Source organism: Physcomitrium patens, chromosome 6 (genome assembly GCF_059467195.1).
Source record: "Physcomitrium patens ecotype Gransden chromosome 6, ASM5946719v1, whole genome shotgun sequence".
Classification (NCBI taxonomy): Eukaryota; Viridiplantae; Streptophyta; class Bryopsida; order Funariales; family Funariaceae; genus Physcomitrium; species Physcomitrium patens.
Window position 1 is genome coordinate 11508022 of NC_143415.1, and position 23648 is coordinate 11531669.

General features: G+C 32.8%; 2 protein-coding genes across 2 annotated transcripts; one reads left to right on the forward strand and one right to left on the reverse strand.

Moving 5' to 3' along the window:
- The first annotated feature begins 463 nt into the window (after positions 1 to 463).
- LOC112284043 (rRNA 2'-O-methyltransferase fibrillarin 2) lies at positions 464 to 1812 on the forward strand. Its single transcript, XM_024523545.2, has one exon. The coding sequence runs from the start codon at positions 702 to 704 to the stop codon at positions 1443 to 1445; it is 744 nt and encodes a 247-aa protein (XP_024379313.1). The 5' UTR covers positions 464 to 701; the 3' UTR covers positions 1446 to 1812.
- Positions 1813 to 2450: 638 nt separating this feature from the next.
- On the reverse strand, positions 2451 to 3511 carry LOC112284044 (uncharacterized). The gene is made up of 2 exons (XM_024523547.3): positions 3259 to 3511; positions 2451 to 2907 (listed from the first exon to the last, which is right to left on the reverse strand). Exons 1-2 carry the CDS (start codon positions 3414 to 3416, stop codon positions 2691 to 2693), a joined length of 375 nt encoding a protein of 124 aa, XP_024379315.1. The 5' UTR covers positions 3417 to 3511; the 3' UTR covers positions 2451 to 2690.
- Positions 3512 to 23648: the final 20137 nt, after the last annotated feature.

Below are 23648 nucleotides of genomic sequence, written 5' to 3' on the forward strand. Positions count from 1 at the left end.
AACACATAAAAAAATCTAACAAAAAAAACCAATAAAAAAGTCTAAAATTATAAAGAAACCTAAAACATGGTTTGATAAATATAAAAGGAACAATGATTTACAATTCGAATAATGAAATTATACTTTAAAAAGCATGATTAGTGCTTTTGTGAATTTAAATCCAAGTAAGTATAAGGTTATTTTTATGGTAAAATTACACACACAATCAAATAAATAACACTTGGAGATAATACTATGAATTTAACATAATGGCTATTTTTAAAATATAATTTGATAATGAAACATTCTCAATTTAATGGCATTGTGAATTCCCAATGCCATATAACACTAAAGAATTTGGGTACGAGTAGGGTTGGAGTTCAAGTCATGTGAAGCCACGCCATCAGTGCAATTGAAGGCCTGAGGGTCGGAGTCCTTAAACCCTAAACCCTAAGTCTTCGTCCCACCCTGTTGTCGTAGCATAATCCATTGTTGGTTTGTTCCGAAGCTCTTCGGGGGAGCCCGCACGACACAATTCCTTGTCGTCTTCTAGACCTCGCAGCGTGTGATTGTTTCTACGTGTGTGTGTGTGTGTGTGTGATCATGAGACCTCCATTGACGAGAGGGGGTGGGGCTTCCGAGGAGGGCCAGGAGGTAGCCGTGGAGCTCCCAGAGGTGGTCGCGGGGGTAGAGGAGGAGGTGAAGGAGGACGCGGCGGTGGTATGAAGGGCGGAGCGAAAGTAATCATCGAGTCACACAGGCACGAAGGTGTGTTTGTTGCCAAGGCCAAGGAAGACGCGCTCGTCACGAAGAATCTTGTGCCTGGGGAGAGCGTGTATGGAGAGAAGAGAATCTCTGTTGACAACGAGGATGCAACCAAGACGGAATACCGTGTGTGGAATCCCTTCAGGTCGAAGCTCGCGGCTGCTATCCTTGGTGGTGTGGACAACATCTGGATTAAGCCCGGTGCTCATGTGCTGTACCTAGGAGCTGCCTCGGGGACGACAGTTTCACATGTCTCTGATGTCGTAGGGCCGTCTGGTATTGTCTATGCTGTAGAGTTCTCTCATCGCAGTGGGCGAGATCTTGTGAACATGGCGAAGAAGCACACTAATGTCATTCCCATTATTGAGGATGCCAGGCATTCGATGAAGTACCGTATGCTGGTCGGTATGGTGGATGTCATCTTTGCGGATGTCGCTCAGCCGGACCAAGCCCGAATTGTGGCAATTAACGCGCACAACTTCTTAAAGAATGGCGGTCACTTCGTTATTTCCATCAAGGCTAATTGTATTGATTCAACAGTGCCTGCGGAGGCTGTATTTGCTTCTGAGGTGAAGAAGCTGCAGAAGGAGCAGTTCAAGCCCGCGGAGCAAGTCACTCTTGAACCATTCGAGCGAGACCATGCTTGTGTAGTTGGAACTTATCGTGCACCGAAGAAAGCAAAGGCTGCTGCTGGTTCATAGATTTTACTGCTAATTGAGGTTTAGACTAAGCATACTCCACAATTTAGAAATAGAACTAATTTTAAATTCATCTATTCTTCAGATCAAACCAAGCTTATTGCAGTTCCAGGCGCCTCTCTTCACGGCTGTAGAAGTGAGCTCACATGCCTAAATTTGACTCGTCCCCTGAAATTTAGCTTCGTGGAATCGCCCTCGGTTAAGTGATGAAAGAGCTGATGATTAGATGTATCGTATTGATCTGCTTGCTTGAGCAGCGTCAGTGATACAGTTTGCGACATGCAGTTACCAGCATTGCTTCTGTTGAATGTCACAAGTTGTGCATTTCTTCACTTAATGATCGAATTTCATGCTCATGGATTTGTTTTTAGTTTGAACTTGAAATCTTGATTGGCGGCAGCTTGTCTGTGATTTGGAATTACGTATTGTTGAGAGTGCATAAGGTAATTAAATTATACTTCAGGATACCACAATTTGGTGTGATTATACACAAAAATGTAAACATGTACAGAATGATAACATAATACTCCACAATAATAAACAACAACGCTGAATAGGAAGCGGTGATTAATTGTTAGATCAACATTGAAAATACCAACATTTAATTTCGTTCGTGCTATGATGACAACAAGAAGACAACATCATTGTTAGTACAGCAAAAGCAGATTTATAGTGTACCGATGTTGCTCGATATGTTACAACTATGGCACTTCACCTAATTTAAGTAAAAAAAACGAATACTGCCTGCAAATGGGATTTTACAACTGTAGTAAATGTGGCATTGGCGATAGTGGATTATGACTATGAATTACAATTACTACATGGAGATAAATCTTAACTACAACAGAAAGGTGAGGGATAGGGCTCTCTCAGACATGAGGGATACATCATTGAGCTTAGATGGGGACATGTGGTGAAATTAGGGTTTTGATGAAACCAGACAATCTTACGAGGGTGGGCAGAAGGACAATTCATGAAGAACTTGGGCGAACACTTGCACACCGAAAATCGTAGTTGAGACTAAGTTTAAATTTAGAGAAAAATCTGAACCATTGTTACATTCGCTGAGCTGAACCAAACATACAGCTAAGGTCACAGCCAGGCTATACAGGACCCAAGAAGTTCTTCACATAATCATCGCAGGAAACTGACAATATTGCTTCGGAGTGAGATGTGCAAGAAAAATGGTACACTCCGGTAAAAGATACCAAATAAACAGTTGGGTGAGATCACGCAAAAATGTCTAATCTACTTCCTCTTAACGGGGTCAAAGGTCGACACTCCAGCAACGGCTACACCAATTACGGTGACCACAACTCCTCCTGCGACCACGCTCAGGAGCAAGTTCTTCAAGGATGGGGACACACCGGGCTGAGCAGCTTCAGCTATCTCGGGCACCACAGCAGCTGCCAGGAAGGCAAGGCTGGTCAAGGCAGCTAGCTTGTTATCTGATTGCGGGGAGGCACTGCAAAATTTGCTACGGAAGACAACTCAGCAAAACCTCTTTAGCAGACGTTCCCCTTACCGGTCGAAACAGAAATTAGAGATTCAAGAATATACTGTAGGGACCGTAATATTCAATTACCATCCTAGAGAAACAACTATTTCAGCTGCAGCAGACGATAGCGAATTGCTGCACACGGGCGAATGCGATAGACGCAGGCATCAACAGCGACATACGTCACACACTAGAAGGGTAATCAAAAAACGTGAACTACAGAAAAATTTGCCGACAATTCATTGCCAATCCGCATGTGCGAGGCGGAGAGTTACCAGCGAGTGCAATGTGCCACAAAGGTAATGACAATCACATTACCTCATGACGACCCTGCTCCTGTTGGCGATCAGCTTGGAAGACCTGACGGACGGAGCGGCCAATGCGAGTCCCTGACGCGACAGGATCTTGGCTTCCCACACCAGAGTCGCAGGAGCGACGGCCGCGCTCAGGCTACTGGCAACAGCTGTGGACGCCATTGCTGGATCGGGAAGGGATACTTAGGCGAGTCGTCAAGACAGTAAGGGTTGTTAAAGTGGGAGAGGGCGGGGGGTACAAATGTGGAGGCGGAGCAGAGTGTGGCGATGGCGGAGCAAGCGAGCGAGGGGGATGCAAATAGAGGACATGTGAGGCTGCGAGGTGAGGCAAGCAGGGCAAGCAGGGCTAAGCAGGGGATAAGACGGGCCCCTGCTCCGCCAATGGCATCAAGTGGTCCGGCGTTGGCCGCGCCCGACCCTGCCTCCCGATAAGAACTTAGCCCCTAGATAAGGTCACCCGGCCCATTCTGCCCCGGAATGACCCTGCACTCTGTTCACACTTCGCCGCGGCTCTGACACCCTGGAGTCCTCGGGGGTCTTCCGGTGCCCAATGCTGGACAGGCTTGCCCTTAGATGTCATTTTGGTTCAAATTGGAGTTTGTTGGTTTTTGCTGAGTAGACTGTACATTACAGAAAAGTATGTGTATGTGTATACATACATAAATACATATACATGTATTTGCGTGGCTTCATTGAGGTTCAATGCATTAGGGATCCACCCACACAAAAATATTGAAGTATTGTATTTATATGGAAATTTCTGTATTTTGTCTATTTTTTTTAATGGATTATGTTCTATTTGAGTTGTTTATGAAATAATTATCGTCATCAATCCAGATTTTTTTTTTTATTATTTTAATGATTTTTTTTACTTGTTTAGAATAATCTTATATAGATTGAAATACATTAATTTAAGAATGCTTATGAAAAAAGTACTATTGCCAAATATATATATATATATATATATAATATATATTCATATATATTAAATAAATTATTGGTTATTTCTATTCATATATATATATTTTTCTAATTTTAATTTATTATTTTTTGAACATTATAAATTATCAATTGACTTTCAACAAGGTGAAAATAATTGCATTATCAATATATATGTTTGTGCCACTTAGATGAATTTACTTATTTGTATTACAATAACTTTTGGCAATCTATTATTTTTATTAAGAAAACATCTATTCTTTCAATTCATTTTAAAAAGTAATGCCAAAATATATCCTTTGATTATATTTTTTATTCCATTAAATAGATTTTTTTGGAAGAATTCATATATAAAAAGATGCTATAGAAAGTTTAAATATTGCAAAGAGTGCCTTAAGCATCTAATGCTGGAAAAAAGAATGTAAGCCATATGTCAAGGACATGAATCTCAAAGAAAAAAAAATCCTCAATACACTCTCATATCATTGAAGAGAACTCAAAAGTTACTCAAAGATAATATAATATTAAACTAGAATAGCTATTGCCAAAAATAAGAAGATTAGAGAATCTTGAAGCAAGACTAAGGACTAGAAAGGCATAGATAAGACTGAAGAAGACTTCACTCTTGCCTCTATATATATTCTTAACTAGGATCTATGTAGTGATATCTTATAGGACCTCCAAAATGAGTTGACTTTGCAAGCTACATATCTTAACTTGCAAAACAAGTTTTCTATATGTGTGCCATGTAGTTAGCTCGTTCTATAAGCTATCAACATGCGGTTAATTTGTTGACCAAGTTTCTAACCTACTAATCAACTATAAACATATATAAAGTCAAAGCAACATCTATAAAGCTTCTAGGAAGCTTTTCTAAAAGGTATTATGAAATTTTATCTATTTTTATCTACTTCTATCTAATCATTTAGATATTTACTAGAATACTTATGTATATCTATAACATTACCTCCCTTCTAGGAACGAATTCCACAAAGAGTGGTCTTTCTATGTTGAAAAAATCTAAGATGTAACAAATTGTATTTGCTACATATTCTGATCTTTGTTTTCTTTAAAGATGGTTGATACGTCCTCTCAGCCATTGATATTGTTCCATACAAGGACAAGAAGACCACCCTATTATTTGGTCATTGTAGTGGCCTTTATAACTTCTTTCAAACAAAATATTTGGAATACCGTCAAGAATTGTTCCTACTTCTAATAATATCACCAAATATTGGAAGTCTCTTCCAAGGTTGTGATACTAAACACATTGTATCTCGCCATCTATTCAAGGAAGGACATGTCATTCTTGAAGATCTTCATCTCAATTTTATCATCTTGAAAGTTGGGACAATTGTAATGTCTCATCTCACAAGTCCGCAAATGAAAGCTCTTAAATTAAATCTATTAGTTATTGATTCTGCATCCTTTTAGTGTTACAAATACACAGAAGTTACAAAGAAGGATAGAAGGTATAGTATTATCTTCCTTTGATCTTGTTTCTTTTATAGCAAAGATTTGCTCTTCTTCATCTTGGTTTTGATGAATGTCGTCAATGAAAAGTTTCAACTCTCTTTGTTGCATTTGTAAGATTCTTTGCTGACTCCTATGTGCATTCACTAATATCATATCCATGCCAAAGAACAAGATATTTTAACCTATTTTGGTACCACTTCAAATTTAAGACTTCTTCCACCTCAAATTCTTGATTATTATCCACTTCTATAGAAAGAGGTGGCATTTGTCTACTTCCTGAGATATTCACTATCTTGTATGGCTCAAAAAAAGACATGTAAAATATAGGGTGGATCTTCATGGTTTCTAATAGATATAATTGATAAGCAACAAGATTGACTTATTGACTAATAGAAAAAGGTCCAAGCCTATAATACTTCGACTTGTCACAAGGACAAGTAGTCTTGATGTTGCGACAAAGTAATCATACCTTGTCACCTACATTGAATTCTAATTATTTCTTAGAATAGATATTTTTATTAATTTTTTTTCATTCTTGAGCTGTCTTTTATTGCGCCTTCAATGTTGCATATATCTTTGACAAACAATTTGCCAAATCTTTTATTGTAAGATTATGAATTTTTGAAAAGTCAAAAGTATTGAGTCATAGATGATAATCATAGTTGGCAAAAAAAGATGTTTGTTAAGTGGAAGAATGTATCAAATTATTGTATGCAAACTTTGCCAATGGTAAAAAAGTTATTCAATCATCTTGATGATAATTGATGGTATATCTTAAATACTGCTCTAAAACTTGCTTCAGCCATTCTGTTTGCTTAGCAGTTTGAGGATGAAAAACTAAAGAGAGCTTTATATCCACTTTTAAAATCTTAAAAAAGTTTTTCTAAAATCGTGATATAAACTAAGTCCTTCTATTCAATATAATATCTTTAAGCAATCCGTAATAGCAATAGATGTTGATAAAAAAAAGCTTAGCTATTTTTCACCTATGATAGATTTTATACATGGTAAAAAACATATAATCTTGGTAGAACAATCTACTACCATAAATATAGAATCATACAAATATGAGACCAAAAGATTTGTCATAAAATCCATAGAAATAGAAGACCATAGTTATTCTAGAATAGGTAAAGGCTGAAGAAGTCCATAAGGTCAATGGCAAGGAGTTTTGGATCTTGAACAAATATCACATGATTGTACAAAGTCTTTGACTACCTTCTATATTTGAGGCCATCAAAAATCTCACAATATTAGATTCAAAATCTTATTGTATTCAAAATATCCGGTTATTGAAAAGCCATGACAAGTTTGAAAAATACATAATTAAATCCCACCTTTTGGAATGTATAATCAATCCTTGAAATATAGTAGGTTGTTCTTGAATTCAAACTTGGAAATATCATGAGATTTAAAAGAATTATTCTTGATATCAAAGATAAGATGATTAGAGGACATATTTGATTGAATTTTCTTGACAAATATTGAATCAATAGTTAATGATGATTTTGTTGCTTGAAAGTGAAAACGCTTTGGCTTTAAGAAAATCGCTCTTTATTGATTAAAAGATACATCTCTTTCTTTTAGTGTAAGATAAGAATGTATAAAAAAGGTGTCTAACAAATCTTGTTGTTTTTGGGATCAATAAGTGAACTTGAAATCAAATCTTGATAAGGACATGCTCCAACAAACTTAGCAACAATTTAAAATATATATTGATATGAAATACTTGAGATTCTTGTGATTTGTATATGTTGTGACTAAACTTGAGATACCTTCTAAATAATGACATTATTCTTAAAATGAATCTATGATTACAAGGAGTTTCTTATTATAAATCTCATAATTAATTTCTATTACTAAAAAATTTTTGGAATGAAAAGCTACTAGATGGAGTTTCTCATCTGCTCCCATTTGTGATAATACTACATCCGAGGCAAAGTTTGATGCATTTATTTCTATAAAGAATGCCATAGAAAAGTCAATACAATATAAAATTGGTGAAAAAGTAAATTCCATTTTTTATAACATCAAATAATACTTTGACTTCTTTACTCCACTCAAGTTTGTTTTTACAAGTCAAACATGTAAGTGGAGCTGCAACTTCAGAAAAAATTTCAATGAAGATTTGATAGTAATTGGTGAAGCATAAAAAGCATTGCACATGTTTTATTTTTCTTAAGATCTTCTAATCTATGATAGTGTGGATCTTTTTTAGATCCATCATTAGTCCTTCATTGGAAATGATGTATCCTAAGAAGTCAACTTGAGTAGTATAGAATACACACTTTTCTAACTTGATATATAATCGTACATCTCTAAGTTTTTGTAACACACAATAAACATGAATTTTATGCTCTTTTATATTTTTAAAGTAGATTAAGATATTTTCTAAATAATAGATAATAAAATTATCAAGAAACTCATAAAAAATATCATTAATTAGATGTTGAAAAATATGTGATGTATTTGTGAGTCCAAAAGGCATGACATTATGGTCAAAATATCCATACTTAGTTCAAAATCTAATTTCTTATTCATCTTTTTTTTTAATGAATATTAAATTATATATTCTTCTTAGATCTATTTTTATATAGATTTTTGCTTGATTCAATTGATCAAAAAGTCTTGAAATCAAAGATAGAAGATACCTATTTTAAATGGTGATATTGTTGAGTTCTTGATAATCTACACACATGTGTAGAGATCCAACTATTTTCTTCACAAATAAGATAGGAGCCCTAACTAGAGATTTAAAATGATGTATGAAAATTTTAGCCAAGTTTTCATTGATATACTCCTTAAGTGCAATCAATTCGTTTTGTGATAGATTATAGATTGGTCCAAATGGTGGTTGAGCTCTTTTATGTAGATTAATTGAACAATCATAAGATAAATGCTTTAGAAGAATATCTATATTTTTTTTAAATATCATATAAATCTTGATTTTAGCTAAAAATACCACTTGATATTTTTTTACCATTAAAAATAGACATGGCATATAAAGTAAAATATGACCTTTCTTTATAATATGCATAAAAGCTCTTGCACATATTAATAAGGATTTGAATATACTAGAATCATATATTTTTAATCAATTAATGAGATTTTGAATTAAACTATTAAAAGAATCAAAGTTACAAGACATCCAATTTATTTAAATATTATATTTTTTTATCCAAGTTAATCCTAAAATAATCAGATTGAAAAAAGATCTTATTATGTTAAATATTATTATATTATTATAATCTTTAATTACTACATCTAAAGAAAAAGTTTCATCTAAAGATAATAAATGACCATTTGTGACTTTTATGTCTATAGATTTAGTTTTTTTGATTAATGATATCTTTTATTTTTTGACAAAATCTTTATATATAAAATATGCGAAGGCTTTTGAATCTAACAAAGTTAAAATTTTGTGATTTTTTGGTCTTAAATAAACTTCTATTATAAAATAAGGTAAGGAATTTGATGAGAGAATAAAACCTTTACTAGGAGTTACACAAGATTCTATTTGCACAATTCTTTTTGTAGCTGAAAAAACTTGTTTTCCAATAGATTGTCTTCTTTGGCAACCATGCTTCTCATTTTGTAGATGTGTTGTTTCTTTGGACAATGTTGACTAATGTATTTAGCTTCTTCTTATCAATATAAGCATAAGTCCTTTTAACATCGTTAAGTCTTTTCTTGTTCTATGTAGTTTAAAATGTATCGTATCATTTTGCATTGATTCTAGCCTTGTTAAATTAGTTTCTAAAAACTTGAGAGCTACCATCATTATTTGATTTATTCCTCTATAATCAAATCTTTGTTCTTGATGTCTTTCAAATAATTGATTATTGCATGCAATGGCTTGAGCAATAAACTATTTTAAAGATTCTGTCTTTGACATTGTCAGTAAAAAAAATCTTTAACATTATTCTTTAATTTATATCAAAATTGATTGATAAGGGCTTTGTCATTCTACTCAACATTGCAAGTGAGACTTTGGAATTCAATAGTATATACTTTGGATGACCATGATCCTTACTATAAAGATAAGAGCTTAGTCTCTATTACTTTTTCTCAATGACTTTCTCTAAATGTGGTCATAAATACTTCTAGGAATGAATTCAAATCATAAAAGAATCGCAAACCCTTTTCTATTAAAGATGCAAACCAAGATACGATACTTTTTGATAGAAGTGCTTCTATAAATTTGACTTAAGTAAATCCATTCATGTATTGGAAAGGATGAAACCTTAAGCAATCTTAAATAGAGCTTGATTTTTTATAAAAATCCTTGAAATTTTGATGTTGTTCTATCAAACTTCTTAGGCATACTAATCCTTATTCCCATCATACTTGTAGAAACAAAACTCTTTGGATTTGGTTGTGATGTTGATCTATTACTTCCTTGAATTGTAAAACTTCTTGCCATAGACTCTAAACTTCTTCAATAGGCATAGGAATAGTACTTCTATGATTTACGTAAGAAATACATGAGATTTCTACTCTTAGAATGTTGACAATTTTATGAAGATCTACAATAGTTGCATATCTATTCTCACTTATATTGAGAGTAGCATCCATAATCTTTTCTTCCATAAACAACTCAAATAAATTCAAAAAATTAAATTAGAAGAGGGTAATCTGCAACTTCTAACATCAAATGAAAATTTCTACAAAGAAAGGTAATGCACTTTCTTTAAAAAAAAGATCAGTATTAGAAAACAAGATTTTTTGTTTAAAGGTGGATAGTTTACAACCTTTAAAATACAACAATAGAAGTAAGATAATCTATTTATTTCTAAAATAAGATATAAATAGTAAGTTAGTACTCTTATCAAACTATCAAGGATATGAACCTTGAAGAAAAATGAATCCTCAATATGCTCTTGTATCATTGAAAAAAATTAGAAAGTCACTCAAAGATGATATAATATTAAACTACAATGACTATTGCCAAAAATAAAAGACTAAAAAGTCTTGAAGCAAGACTAAGGAATAAAAAGGCATAGGTAAGAGTGAAAAAGGCTTCACTCTTGCCTCCATATATACTCTTAACTAAGAACTATGTGGTGATATCCTATAGGACCTTCTAAATGTGTTGACTTTGCAAGATACATATTTTAACTTATAAGGCTAGTTTTTTATAGATGCACCACATAATTAGCTTGTTTCACAAGCTACCAATATGTGGTTAATTTGTTAGCAAAGTTTCTAACCTACCAATCAACTACAAACATATGTAAAATCAAAGCAACATCTATAAAGCTTCTAAAAAGCTTTTTTAGAAGGTATTATAAATTATTTTTACTTTTATCTACTTCTACCTAATCATATAGATATTTACTAGAGTACTTATATATATCCATGACACCATAATTCTAACACATCTTCTTCTTATATGTTCAATTTGTAAATTTTCATATATTTTATTGTGTTTGTACAAGATTCTAAATATGTTGTTTTAAAAGCCGCTAATGATGTAGTAGAAATAATTCATAATTTTCTATAATCTACAATAATATATCTTTCAAGCTTAAATTTTTTGATATTTTTTCATGTGATAAAGTTTCTTTTAATACTAATTTTAATAAAAAAGCTTGAAAAAGAGAGATTTTTTGGTACTAAGCAATCTCTTTAGTTTGTAAAAATATGTAAAATATAATATTATCTATATAAAATTAATGTAATTCAAGATTGAGTAATTAATTAATAAATTATTTATTTTTTTAAATACTTTAAGCATGCTATGCATAATACAATAGGATCTTTTATAGATAATAAAGCCTTTAAAAGTATCGATGTGCAAGAATAAAATTTTAATAGATTTTTATATAATTCTACAATGTATTGAATGGTATTGACTTTCTATTGATAAAATAATTTTATTGTATACATCCTTCATGTCTCTACTTAATATTATAATTTTTTTATTTCATGATTAAGTAAATTTCTTTTATACAAGAAGTACTCAAACACTTGAAATGCATAAAATTTTTTTCTTTGCATAAATAAAGTAAGTCTAATAAAGAATCCAAATTGCTTATATATAATCAATGACTTCTCTTCTAATAGTTCAATCTCCATGCAATGTCATAAACAAGGATTTTGATTTTGATTTTTTGATTTTGATTTTGATTTTTATGTTTTTTTAGTATTTAAAACATTCACCTAATATTATATAAAGGCTTTAAAATCTTGATAAGTTATAAAATAATTATCAATATTTTCTAAAATGCTCTTCTTAATATATCATACATAAAATAAGTTGGTCACAATATTCTTAAAAACCTCTTCAACAACTTTTATTAATACTACTTTTTAGTCTATCACTTTTATTTTTGATGCCTTTCCATCTTTCAAACAATTGTATACTTTTAAAAGGTCTACATATAATCTGCATGTTTTTGTCTTATACAAAGTAAATACCAATGAAAAATAATATATTGGTGGTCTTAGAATCAATAATGTGGAGGATAGACATATTGAATATAAACATATAATAGCAATAAAAACACCAATATCAACATATTGTCACAGATATATATATTTATTTTAATAATTATTTAAATAACACAAATGGATAGAAGTAAGAAAATAAATATATTAATTTCATAATATCTTCTAAAAAAGCTTCTTAGAAGCTTCATAGGTGCGACTTCACCTTTATACATATTTACAGGTGATTGATAGGTTAGAAACTTGGCTAATAAGTTACCCACATGTTGCACATATTAGTAGCTTGTGGTATAAGCTAACAATGTAGCATATATATAGAAAACTTGTCTTGTAAGTTAAGACATGTGTCTTGCAAATTAGACACATAGTAGAGGTCATATAGAATGTTATCACGTATCTCTTAGATAGATCATGTATATAGAAGTAAGAGTGAAATCTTCTTTACTATTGTCAATTTCTTTCTTACTTCTACTCTAGTTTTAGTAATCTTTAATTTTCCTGACTTTAGTAATAGCCATTCTAATTTCTTTTTGAACATCTATATTTTTTATTTCTATTTTTTCATCTTTTTCATGAAAGAATTCTTATGTTTGATTTTTTTTCATCAAGTTTTTGTCTTTGATATGTATGAAATAAAAATTTAATATTAATTATACATATAATCTCTAATATATTTCAATCAGAAATAAAATTCTATTTATTCAAAAAAAAACTTATTTATGGATTCTTTTATTAATATATAACTAAAAAGACAAAAAAATTAAAATATTCTTTATAGATAAGTATCATGATAAAAACCCTCAAAATATAAACAAGAAAAAAAATGACTAGTTAATTTTGAATATAAAATCTTGCATCAAAACTACAAGAAACTCCTTTATAAAGGCTATAAAATTCTTTAGAAATATGAATAGATATATAAAGCAACCAACTATATCATATTTGAAAGCATATCAAATATTATTTGCATGTATTTAATTTAATAATGCTTCTATATGAATGCAACTATGTAAGTCAATTGCATGCAACTATTGATTATTATATATATCTTGAATAATGTACTAAAGATATGAATTTTAAAGAATTAAACAATCAATAAATTCTTATATTACTCAAAAAAATAAAAAATCATTCAAAGATGGAATAATATTAAATTAGAATTTTTTTTATAAAAGACAAGAAGACTAAAAAGTTATGAAATAAGACTCAGGTCTAGAAAAGTATTGACAAGATAAAAGAAGGCTTCACTCTTATCTCCATAAATATTATCTAACTAAGAACTACGTTGTCCTATTGTAACATGACTATATGGTGAAAGATGATAATATGGATCTAATTATAGAAGAGCCAAGTTAAAAAAAAAAAAAAAAAAAAAAATATGGATAAAAGATAAGAAGGTAGTAAAACTTTTAATAGTAATACTGCCCTTTTAGAAAAAATAGCTTCTACTTACTTTGTAGGGCCAAAAATAAGGCAAAATAAGGTAGATTGGAAAAACAAATGATATAGATATCTTTAGGAGGAAGTTAAGAGTAAATTCTAGTAAAAATTACTTAGAAAATTTAGATGTTGATACCCAGAGAGGGCCGGTTATGAGGCACAAAACTCAGTCTCGACGACAACTCTAGGACTCTGATTTCAAGAGTTTCGATATAGATCTACCAGTGAAATTTTGTGGGTTTATGGTTATATTTGTGTTTAAAATGTGTCATAAATTTAAGCTCGATCTAACGGTTGAATTAAGGGATATTGAGGTTTAAGTGGGTCAAGGTCTCAGAAGGTAGAATTTTAGGTCTAGTGGGGGTTTTTAAGATTTCTTGCAATCTACTATTTGGATTGGAGTGAAACTTATGTGAGAGGATATTAAACTTGTTTTTCTATATGTATGAGAATTTTGAGATCAATCGAATGATGCAAAAGAGAGATATTGGCTCTAGAAGATTGATATCAAGATTGGAGAAGGAGGCCGGCCATTACCCGAGCACATTTTTGAGGTTATCGTCAATTTGGTAACTCCGATCCTTTTCAATTTTTTTTTGCTTTTTTTTAACTTATGTTTTTAGAAGTGTGCAAAATTTGAGTTAAGATCAACGGTTTATTCATAAGTTATTGAGGTTTAAATGTGTTGTAGGAATTACTAGGATTTGATTTAGGATTTAGGGTTTGGATTAGGATTTGATTTAGGGTTTGGTTAGGATTTTATTTAGGATTTAGAGTTTGATTTAGAATATTGTTAGGATTTGGTTCAAGATTTAGGGTTTGTATTAGGGTTTGGTTGAAGTTTGGTTTAGGATTTAAGGTTTGTATTAGGGTTTGGTTAGGGTTTTATTTAGGATTCGGATTAGGATTTGGTTTAGAGTTTAAGATTTGGATTAGAATTTGGTTTAGAATTTGGTCAGGGTTTGATTTAGGATTTGGTTTAGAATTTGGTTGGAGTTTGGTTTAAGATTTGTTTAGGATATGATTCAAGGTTTAGGATTTTATTAGTATTTAAGATTCAATTAGTTTTGGCCTAAAGTTTGAATGAAGTTTAATAGGATTTTAAATAAAATTAAATTAAGATATATTTTAGTGATAATTATGATCATTTTAATATTTCTTTAAGAATTCTTATTGTTTGTTTGAAATTTCTTTGAGGTTTTTTTGAATTTGATTAAGCTTATTTAGCATTATTATGGTCTAATTAGAGCATTGTTAGTATTCTATTACAATTAGGATTTTGTTATTGCAATTTCTATTCTTCCTTCCACAGCCAAGTGCCTAGAGCATTCTCAAGCAAGACTTCTTGTATTACGACATATTTGGTGAACCCAACGTGAAGCGCTTGAGGTAGAAGGAATTTAGTTTTCTTGGATTATTTGAATTTTGGAGAAGAAAGACAAGAAAGTTTGAAGAAGTGCTTTAGGTGATATGTGAATTCGAGCTTTTGGATTCTTGGAGCTTTGGAGACTATTTTAAAATACAATGGTAATATTTGGATTATTATGGAGTATTATAAGGCTTTATAGATATGTTAGAGCATTTTGAAGTATCATAAGGTATTGATTAGAATATTTCAAAGAATATTTTTGATCATTGTAGAACAAAATAGAAGATGTGTCATCAAGGTTTTTGGATGCGTCGAATATTATGGATGGATCAAATATTAGTGAGTTTTTTAAGGCTTTCTATGTATTCATGTATGCAAATGCCACTATAATTCTTCTATGTTTTCAAAAAGAATTCATCTCAATCCAACTTATAAATCGTGAAAAAATGTCCAAAAATCAAACTGATTTTACTTGGCTGCCAATTTGAAAGTTGATGCAAATGTTCCAATAGTGATTCCTCTTTCTTCAACTATTAACTTAAATTCAAAATTAGTGTGTAGCTTGATCTTTAAGTCTTCTAACACCATTCCAAATTTCACTTTGATCCAATTAGTAGATCTTCAAATATCATAGAAATCCTATCTAACTCCGAATTGCCAATTTCTAATACTTTTTTGTTTCAAAACCTAGATATCTTCGAATTGCACAATTAAGTTTTTACAAATTTTTACATACACTTAACACATCCAATTAATCATATAATATCAAATTTTGAAATATAGATATAATACTAATTTTACAAACTAGTTGTAATTGTATTGCATAAATCCTAAGTTGTTAATACAAATCCTAATTTTGAACAATAATTGCTAAGTTTCAAAAAATCCTACAAAAATAAGTCTTATGTCTTTAAAACAAGCTTTTAGCTAGCTCTTAAATCCTAAACTTTGATCTTAAAATAAAATCCTATTTTATCCTAGGACATTATTTTAGTCACTAAGAGTTATTTCAACCATGTCTCACAAAAGATCAACCTTTAGATATCAATTTAATCTATCATAGGAATTTTTTAGTCCAATCTTACCATCAACTTAATTCTAGTATCAACCATGCTAATTATTCATTTATTTTAATCTAATTTTACTAATTTATGGTCTTTCTAAAGCAATAAAAGAATCTCTATAGCCTAGAAGGTAAAATTACTAACCAACCTTTAACTTACTAACTATTAAGACAAGAAAATAAACTAAGAGGCTTTTATAAAAGCCATGTTTAAATATCTTGAATCATTATTGAATCAAGATAATTAGATATTAATTAGAAATTTAATTTTCATTATATTTTCATCATATTGTCATATTACATCATAACACCGTATTGCTTGGAGACAAAGCAATCTTAAGATCCTTCTTAGATAACTTCTTTAATCCTCCTAAAATATTCTTGAATCTGCTTGAATATTTAAAAATCTTTCAAAATCTTTTATTGAAATATTTTGATAACCTTCTAAAATCTCCTATTAAAATATTTTTAAAATCTTCTTATTGAATGTTTATAATATTACCTCTCTTTCTAACTTTAAGACCTACAAGAAGTATTGATTTCAAATCTGAAAGAATTCAAGGATTTGTTAGATAGTAGCTACAACACATGTTGTTTGTTGATTTGTATTCAAAGATAGATTGATCTATTCAAATAGTGATAATGGCCATCTTCATTTGCTCATAGAAGCCCTATTTTTTGGACTCGGTTTGCATTAAGGCATTCAAAATATCCATGAAAAGTGTGTTGAGCTCTATTAGATTCTATTACATCAACTTGTTATAGTATGACCAAAGTTCAAACATCATCCTAGAGATTTTTTTATTTTAGTTGATTGTAGTATAGGCATTTTTCTTTTGAAAAGATCTAACTTCATCTTGAGAATGATCTTACAAAAGTTATAAGAATTAGAATGATTAATCTCATAGGTATGATAAAGAAAGCTCTAATTCTAATTCTACTTTGAGATTTATAATCTAAAGATTTTACAAGTTCTCTCCTATTTGATATATTAGATCATAAATTTGATGCACTAAATTCTAAGTTTATTATGAACAATATATATTTTATAATATATATATAAAATATTATAGTAAGAACTTCATTAAAAAGTAATCTTAAAATAAGTTTAGGTTCTTGAAGATATCATCAATGAAACTCTTGTACATTTTGCACTACATTTATTAGATTTTTTTGTTGATTCCTATATATGCTTGTTGATATCATAGTCGCACCAACAAATAAAAAATTTTAACTTGGCTCTTTTTCATTAAAAATAAAGGAACTTTTCTGCCTCATATTCTATATAATTTTATATTTCAATGCAAGGTAGTAATGGTTGTATTTTTTTGGAATAGTTGATTTTTTATAAGCTTCTAAAAGAAAAATATAAAGACTAGATGTATCTTTATGGATGTGGGTAGTTTCAATTGATAAGAAATTAAATTGATTTACTTTTGAATATAAAATGGCTATAGTTTTTGGTAGCCTAATTTATTGTAAGGCCAATTGGTCTTGATATTTTGTCAAAGAAGCCATACTTTATTTCGAACTTAAAGAATAGGAGATTTCTTCTAATTTTGTTTGAAGATATTTTGTAAAAATCTTGAATTATTTATATATGGATCTACAAAGTTGTTTGGAGCTATAACAATTGTTTTGTAAGAATTTTTCTTATTAAGTTATCATCTTTTGATATATCTAATAAATCAAGCTTTAAATGGTAATTATAATTGGCAAAAAATGATGATTGTTGAGTTGAAGCATAAAAAGTATTATTACAAAAAAATACTTCTAGAAGTAAATATAAGATCCAATTATCTATTGATAGTTAATAGTACATCACAAATACTACTCAAATTCTTAATTTTTTTTTTTTTTTTTTTTTTTTTTTTTTTTTTACCATTGGTTAAAAAATAGAAAGAAAAAAATTTTATATCCACCTTCAATATCTGTCAAGGACAAAGACTCGATGAAGGAAAATATACACAAAAAGGCTATCTCGATATAATAAGTCAAAATATAAACAAGTATGTATATTAAAAGGAAATTGGAATGGCTATTGCCATAAGACAAGAAACTAAAGACTCTTGAACTTGGACTAGGAGCAAGAAAGAAGTTGACAAGAGTAAAGAAGGCTTCACTCTTGTCTCTATATATACTATCTAACTAGGGGCTACGTGGCGACGTTCTATAGGACCTCCAATATGTGTTGACTTTGTAGGACACATGCCTTGACTTACAAGGCAAGTTTTTCTACGTGTGGGCCACATAGTTAGCTTGATCTTCAAGCTAACAACATGTGTGGCACATGGCCAACTTGTTGACCACGTTTCTAATCCAAAAAGTCAATTAAAGACACCTATGAAGTCAAAGCAGCATCTAAGAAGTTTCTAGGAAGCTTCCATATTAAATATTATAGAATTAACTTACTTTTATCTATTTTTACTTACTTCTACCTATTATTATATGTAATTATTAGCTTACATGATTATGGCCATGACATTACCCCCCCTTCTAGAGACGAGTTCCACGAGGAGCGATCATCATATGTTGAGGAAATCTATGATGCGACAAATTGTATTCGCCACACACTCTGATCTCTGTTCTCTTCGAAGATGATTGATAGGGCCTCTCAACCATCGGTAGTGTCCCATACCAGGGCGAGAAGACCACCCAGCTATTTGATCATTGTTGAGGCCTTTGTAACTTCCTTCGAATAGAATATTTGCAACACCATCAGGAGTTGTTCCTACCTCTAGCAAAATCACCAAACATCGGGAGTCCCTTCCCAAATCGTGATACCAAACGTGTTGTATCACACCATCTATTCGAGGAAGAACATGTCGTTCTTGAAGATCTTCATCTCGATTGCATCATCTTGAACGTTGTGACAATCGTAATGTCTCATCCGGCAGGTCAGCAAACGAAGGTTCTTGAGTTGAATCCGCTAGTTGTTGGCTCTCCATCTAATTAGAGTCACAAATGCAAAGAAGTTACAAACAAGGATAGGAAATTGAATGTTATCTTGCCTCAATCTTGTCTCTTTTATAAGAGAGATTTTCATCTTGATTTTGATGGATGTCGTTGATGAAAAACTTTGACTTTAGCTGATGCATTTGTTAGATTCCTGGATGGCTCCCATGTGCGTTCACTAATATCATATCCGTGCCAATGAACACGATATTCAAGCTTATTTCGGTGTCGCTTTGAGTCTAATATCTCTTCCACCTCAAATTCTTCATTATTATCTACTTTTGTAGGAGGCGGTGGCATTTGTCTTCTTCCTTGTATATCCACTGTCTTATATGGTTCAAGAAGAGACACGTGGAATATAGGATGGATCTTCATTGACTCCGATGTCGTATTACGTGCTTTCCTGCTCGAGAACGCGCCGGGCGTCTGGCTGTAGAAGGTAGTATGGAGATCCGCCGATAGTCAAGCAGTCTATCAGTTTTTACTGCTGGAATATAAACGACTGCAAGAATACACCATAAATCTTTACTGATGCCCTTCGACTGCTTGTCGAAATTCTTTTTTTTTTTTTTGCCCCAGCCGGTAGGTCTCTAGACGTTACAGAGAACCCCGAACAACCCAAACTGTTAATCTTCAATACCCCTTTGTACTTACGATCTTGTATCCACTGACTGTCCTGTTAGATTAACCCAATAAATTTCATTCACTCCGCATACTCAATCCTATAGACACCCCTTTAATCCTTCAATCACAGACGTAACTCGATTTTACAAAACAGTCAAGAGTATTCAAACCCACTTCATTTAAAAATCCCGATTCACCATTACAACACTGACTTCAACAGCGATTGCCTCAGTCGTCCTCAAAACTCTACGAAGAAGAAAAATCCAAATTCTATGTCTTTCCTTCCCCGACCCGAAGCATGAAGCTCCTCTCTCTAATTCCCTTGATCTTCCAAAAACCTCCAATGAAAAAACCGAACTAGTAACCTTGCAAAAGCTTGAAAACTCGCTCCCCCCGATTCCCCCCGAAAAAAACCTCCCCCTTCAAAACTATACCCCCCCCTAACCTTATCCTCTGAATTTCTTCAATCTTCCGTCTTAGATCCGGAATTGGCTCCCACCTCAAGCTTGGATCCGAAATTGGCTCTCGCCGTCAAGCTTTTTCCTCCGTTTTCACCTTTACGAAATCCATTTACCGAAAACAACGTTCCCTGAAACGGCACAGAGAACAGGACAGCCTGAAACAGAATCGAATCCCGTAATCGGGACCACATTGAGTCGCCCGACCAATTCAGGTCCTATATTGGGAAAGATGCCCGTAGTAACCTGGATGTTCCCGTAATTGGGTCAAATTGGTCCTCGCATCAGACTGGCTAAGACCCGTAGTAAGACCTGGACTTCCCGTGATTAGACTGCATTGGGTTGATCGGCCAATTCAGGTCTCATATTGGATAAGAGGACCCGGATTGGATTATCGAAATTGGATCCAATTGGCTCTTCGAACCCGTCGTGTGAATTGGTCCTTCTCTTCCTGCTGACTCCCGTTATTGGAATCGAATGGAGCATTTCAGTATGCCCCGGCTGACTGTAACGGAGTGACTGAACCTGACCACTCAGTATTTGTACTGGAGTTGGTTGATGCTCCCAATATTCGAGGTAACTGAATATTAATAAAATTCCCCTTTCTTTTTATTTTCACTGTATACTCGTGTTACAACACGACATCCACCCCCTCTGAACCTGTGCATCCTCCAGTATGCAGCAATTTACCCAATTGCTGTTTGATTCAGAATATATCCCCTACGTCTTTGTTCAGTTTGTCTTCGTCACCTTCATTATCCATATCACTTTCATCTTCTTGCTGCGGAATCTCTGTACCTTCATTAAGGTCTTTCATATTCATCTCTGCGTGTCTTCGTTTAAATATTTTTATTCTCTTCCCTGCAATTGGTATTTTCAATTTTGTACCATCTAACTCCCGTAATGAGTAAGTCGCATTATCATGAACAGTTGTTATAACATATGGTCCAAACCAACATTTTGAAAATTTCCGCAAAGTACTATGTTGATTATCCAGACTATTGTCATAAACAAGTACCCAGTCACCTTCCTCGATTGCTTTTGGTCTCAATCGATGTTGCTTATCGAATCGCGCCTTGTTTTGTAACCTTGCTCTTTTTAACCTTTCCAATGCTATCTGGACATCTTCCGTTCTTTGCTCCAATTGTCGAATCCTAATAGCCAGAAGTTCTTCTCTTGTCAATCCATCTTCCCATGGTAGCATACTCCAAGTAAGTACCTTTTCTTCAATCGGCATAATTGGTTTTTGACCTGTCATAAGTTCTACTGGCATATATCCTGTCACCGAACTATGTGTTGTTCGATCAGCCCATAATGCAAATGACAAAAGCCGTGGCCACTCTTTAACCTCCCATTACAAGCTTTAACCAATGCTTTCACAATCGGCGGGTGACCGCGTTCGCTTTTCACATTCCCTTCCGGATTATAAGCAGTAGTCAGTGATAGTTTAACTCCACATTTTTCAACGAACTTACGAGCTTCTTGTGCATTTAATTCTCCACGATCTGCAGTGATTTTTCCTACGCACCCGTAACGGCAAATGACATCTTCAAGCAAAAACCTACAAATCCCCTCTGTAGATTTTGTCCTCAATGCTCTTCCTTCTACTTGATTTGATAAATCTTCACGAGCTAAAACCAAATATCTCATCTGCCATAACCCAACTGGCATAATAACCAAATCAACAACCCATTTAAAATGAATTGCCAAAGGATACGTAGGATGAAGACCATCTCGATGTCGGATATTAGAATACGATTGACAGATTTCACATGACTCTACAAATGAGAGCACATCTCGATACATATTTTTCCACCAATATCGTTCCTTGAGTTTAGCAAAAGTAGCCTAGATTCCTCTATGCCCTGCCCATAAACTATCATGAAACTCCTTTAATAATTTTAGTTTTTCTTCCCTTTTGCCTATCACTCGTTATGGCATCCCAATTCCTTTCTTCGGTCTCTTCCATAAGAATCCATCTCGAAGTAAAAATCCATATGCTTTTTTTCTTATTTGTTTGAATGTTTCTGTAGACCAATTCCCCTCCTTAGACAAGGTATTCAAATAATGACCAATATCCAATAATTCTCCTTCATAAGCTTCTTCAAGAAATAGCTTGTCTTCTCTGTTGAGATTTGATATTGAATAGAATTTCAATCCGACATCATCAATGTCTTCAACCATTTCATCCTCCCTCTCGTATCTTGCTCGAGATAGCATGTCTGCTACTAAATTGTCCTTTCCAGTGATATGCTTAAATTCTGGATTTAGTGACTTAATATAAGCAATCCATCTCAACATTGCAATATCTGGCGTTGAACAGTTAATAATCATTCCAAGCAATGGCAAGCAATCTGTTTCAATTACTACTACTGCCCCAATCAAATAGTCCTTTTCAGCTTTCATAGCCGAAACGACTCCCCAAAGTTCTCTTTTGACTTGCGAATATGCACGCTGACGAATACTTAAAACTTTAGCCCCAAATCAAACTGCAAATCTACTCCCATTCAAATCATCTTGACCCACCGTCCATCCAACGGCAATTGGACTAGCGTCTACAGTAAGAATCACTGGTCTATTGCACTTATAATCAACCTTCCTCAATATTGGAGGTGACATCAATAATTTCTTCAATCTTTGCATTGTCTGAATATGCCTTTCTTTCCATTCAAATCGGTAACCCTTGCGTAACAGTTCATATAATGGATCCGCTATGTGAGCAAAATGAGGGATCCAGATTCGATAAAATACACATGCACCCAAAAACCTGCAAACCTCTGTTAAAGAACCACAATCCTCTTTTATCCTTCCAATTGCATCAACTTTAGTCGGATCTGGTTTTCTTCCGTAAGATCCGCATAAATTTCTAACAATTACAACCTCTCGCACTCCAAATACGGACTTCATACCCGATAATGTAAGATGAACTTCTCCAAGCCGAGTTAAAATCTTTTCACAATCTTGTATATGATTAACAACATATCTGCGACACCCCCTCGTATCTAAAGTTTCATCCTTGTCTCCTTCTCTACACCCTTTTATAGGAACATCATCCAGAAAAGACATAGTCTTTTCCGGAATAAAATCTCTCAATACCTTATTCATCCCATTCATCATATGCGCAACCAAGTTGGTCGCGCCTTGAGGAAGAGTGCACATTCTAACCAATCCAAGCGGTGTCCTCATCGTTGTCATATCTCTACTTCCTTCAGCAAGTTGAAATTGATCATAACCTGAATACAAATCACCCATTGAATAGATCGCCCTTCCAGCAAACGCCTCAGCAAATTCATCCACAATTGGTCCAATTCCTGCATTCCTGACAGTTACAGCATTCACCGGCTGCATATCTTGAATAAACCGTAGTGACCCATTCTTCTTAGGTACCGTAAACCATCGACTAGAATACGGCGCAAATGAAGGTTCTAATATTTTCATCTTTATCTTTTCTTTCAATAGTTCGACCAATTTAGGTAAATGTGCCCTCGTTACTGGAATCGGCCTTAGATTCCTAGGTACATGCGGTACAGTGAAGATAACCATAGGTGTTATAATATTTGGATCCACACACCCAATTTCATGAGATTCGAAGGCAAACGATCTACCTTGTTTAGCCAACA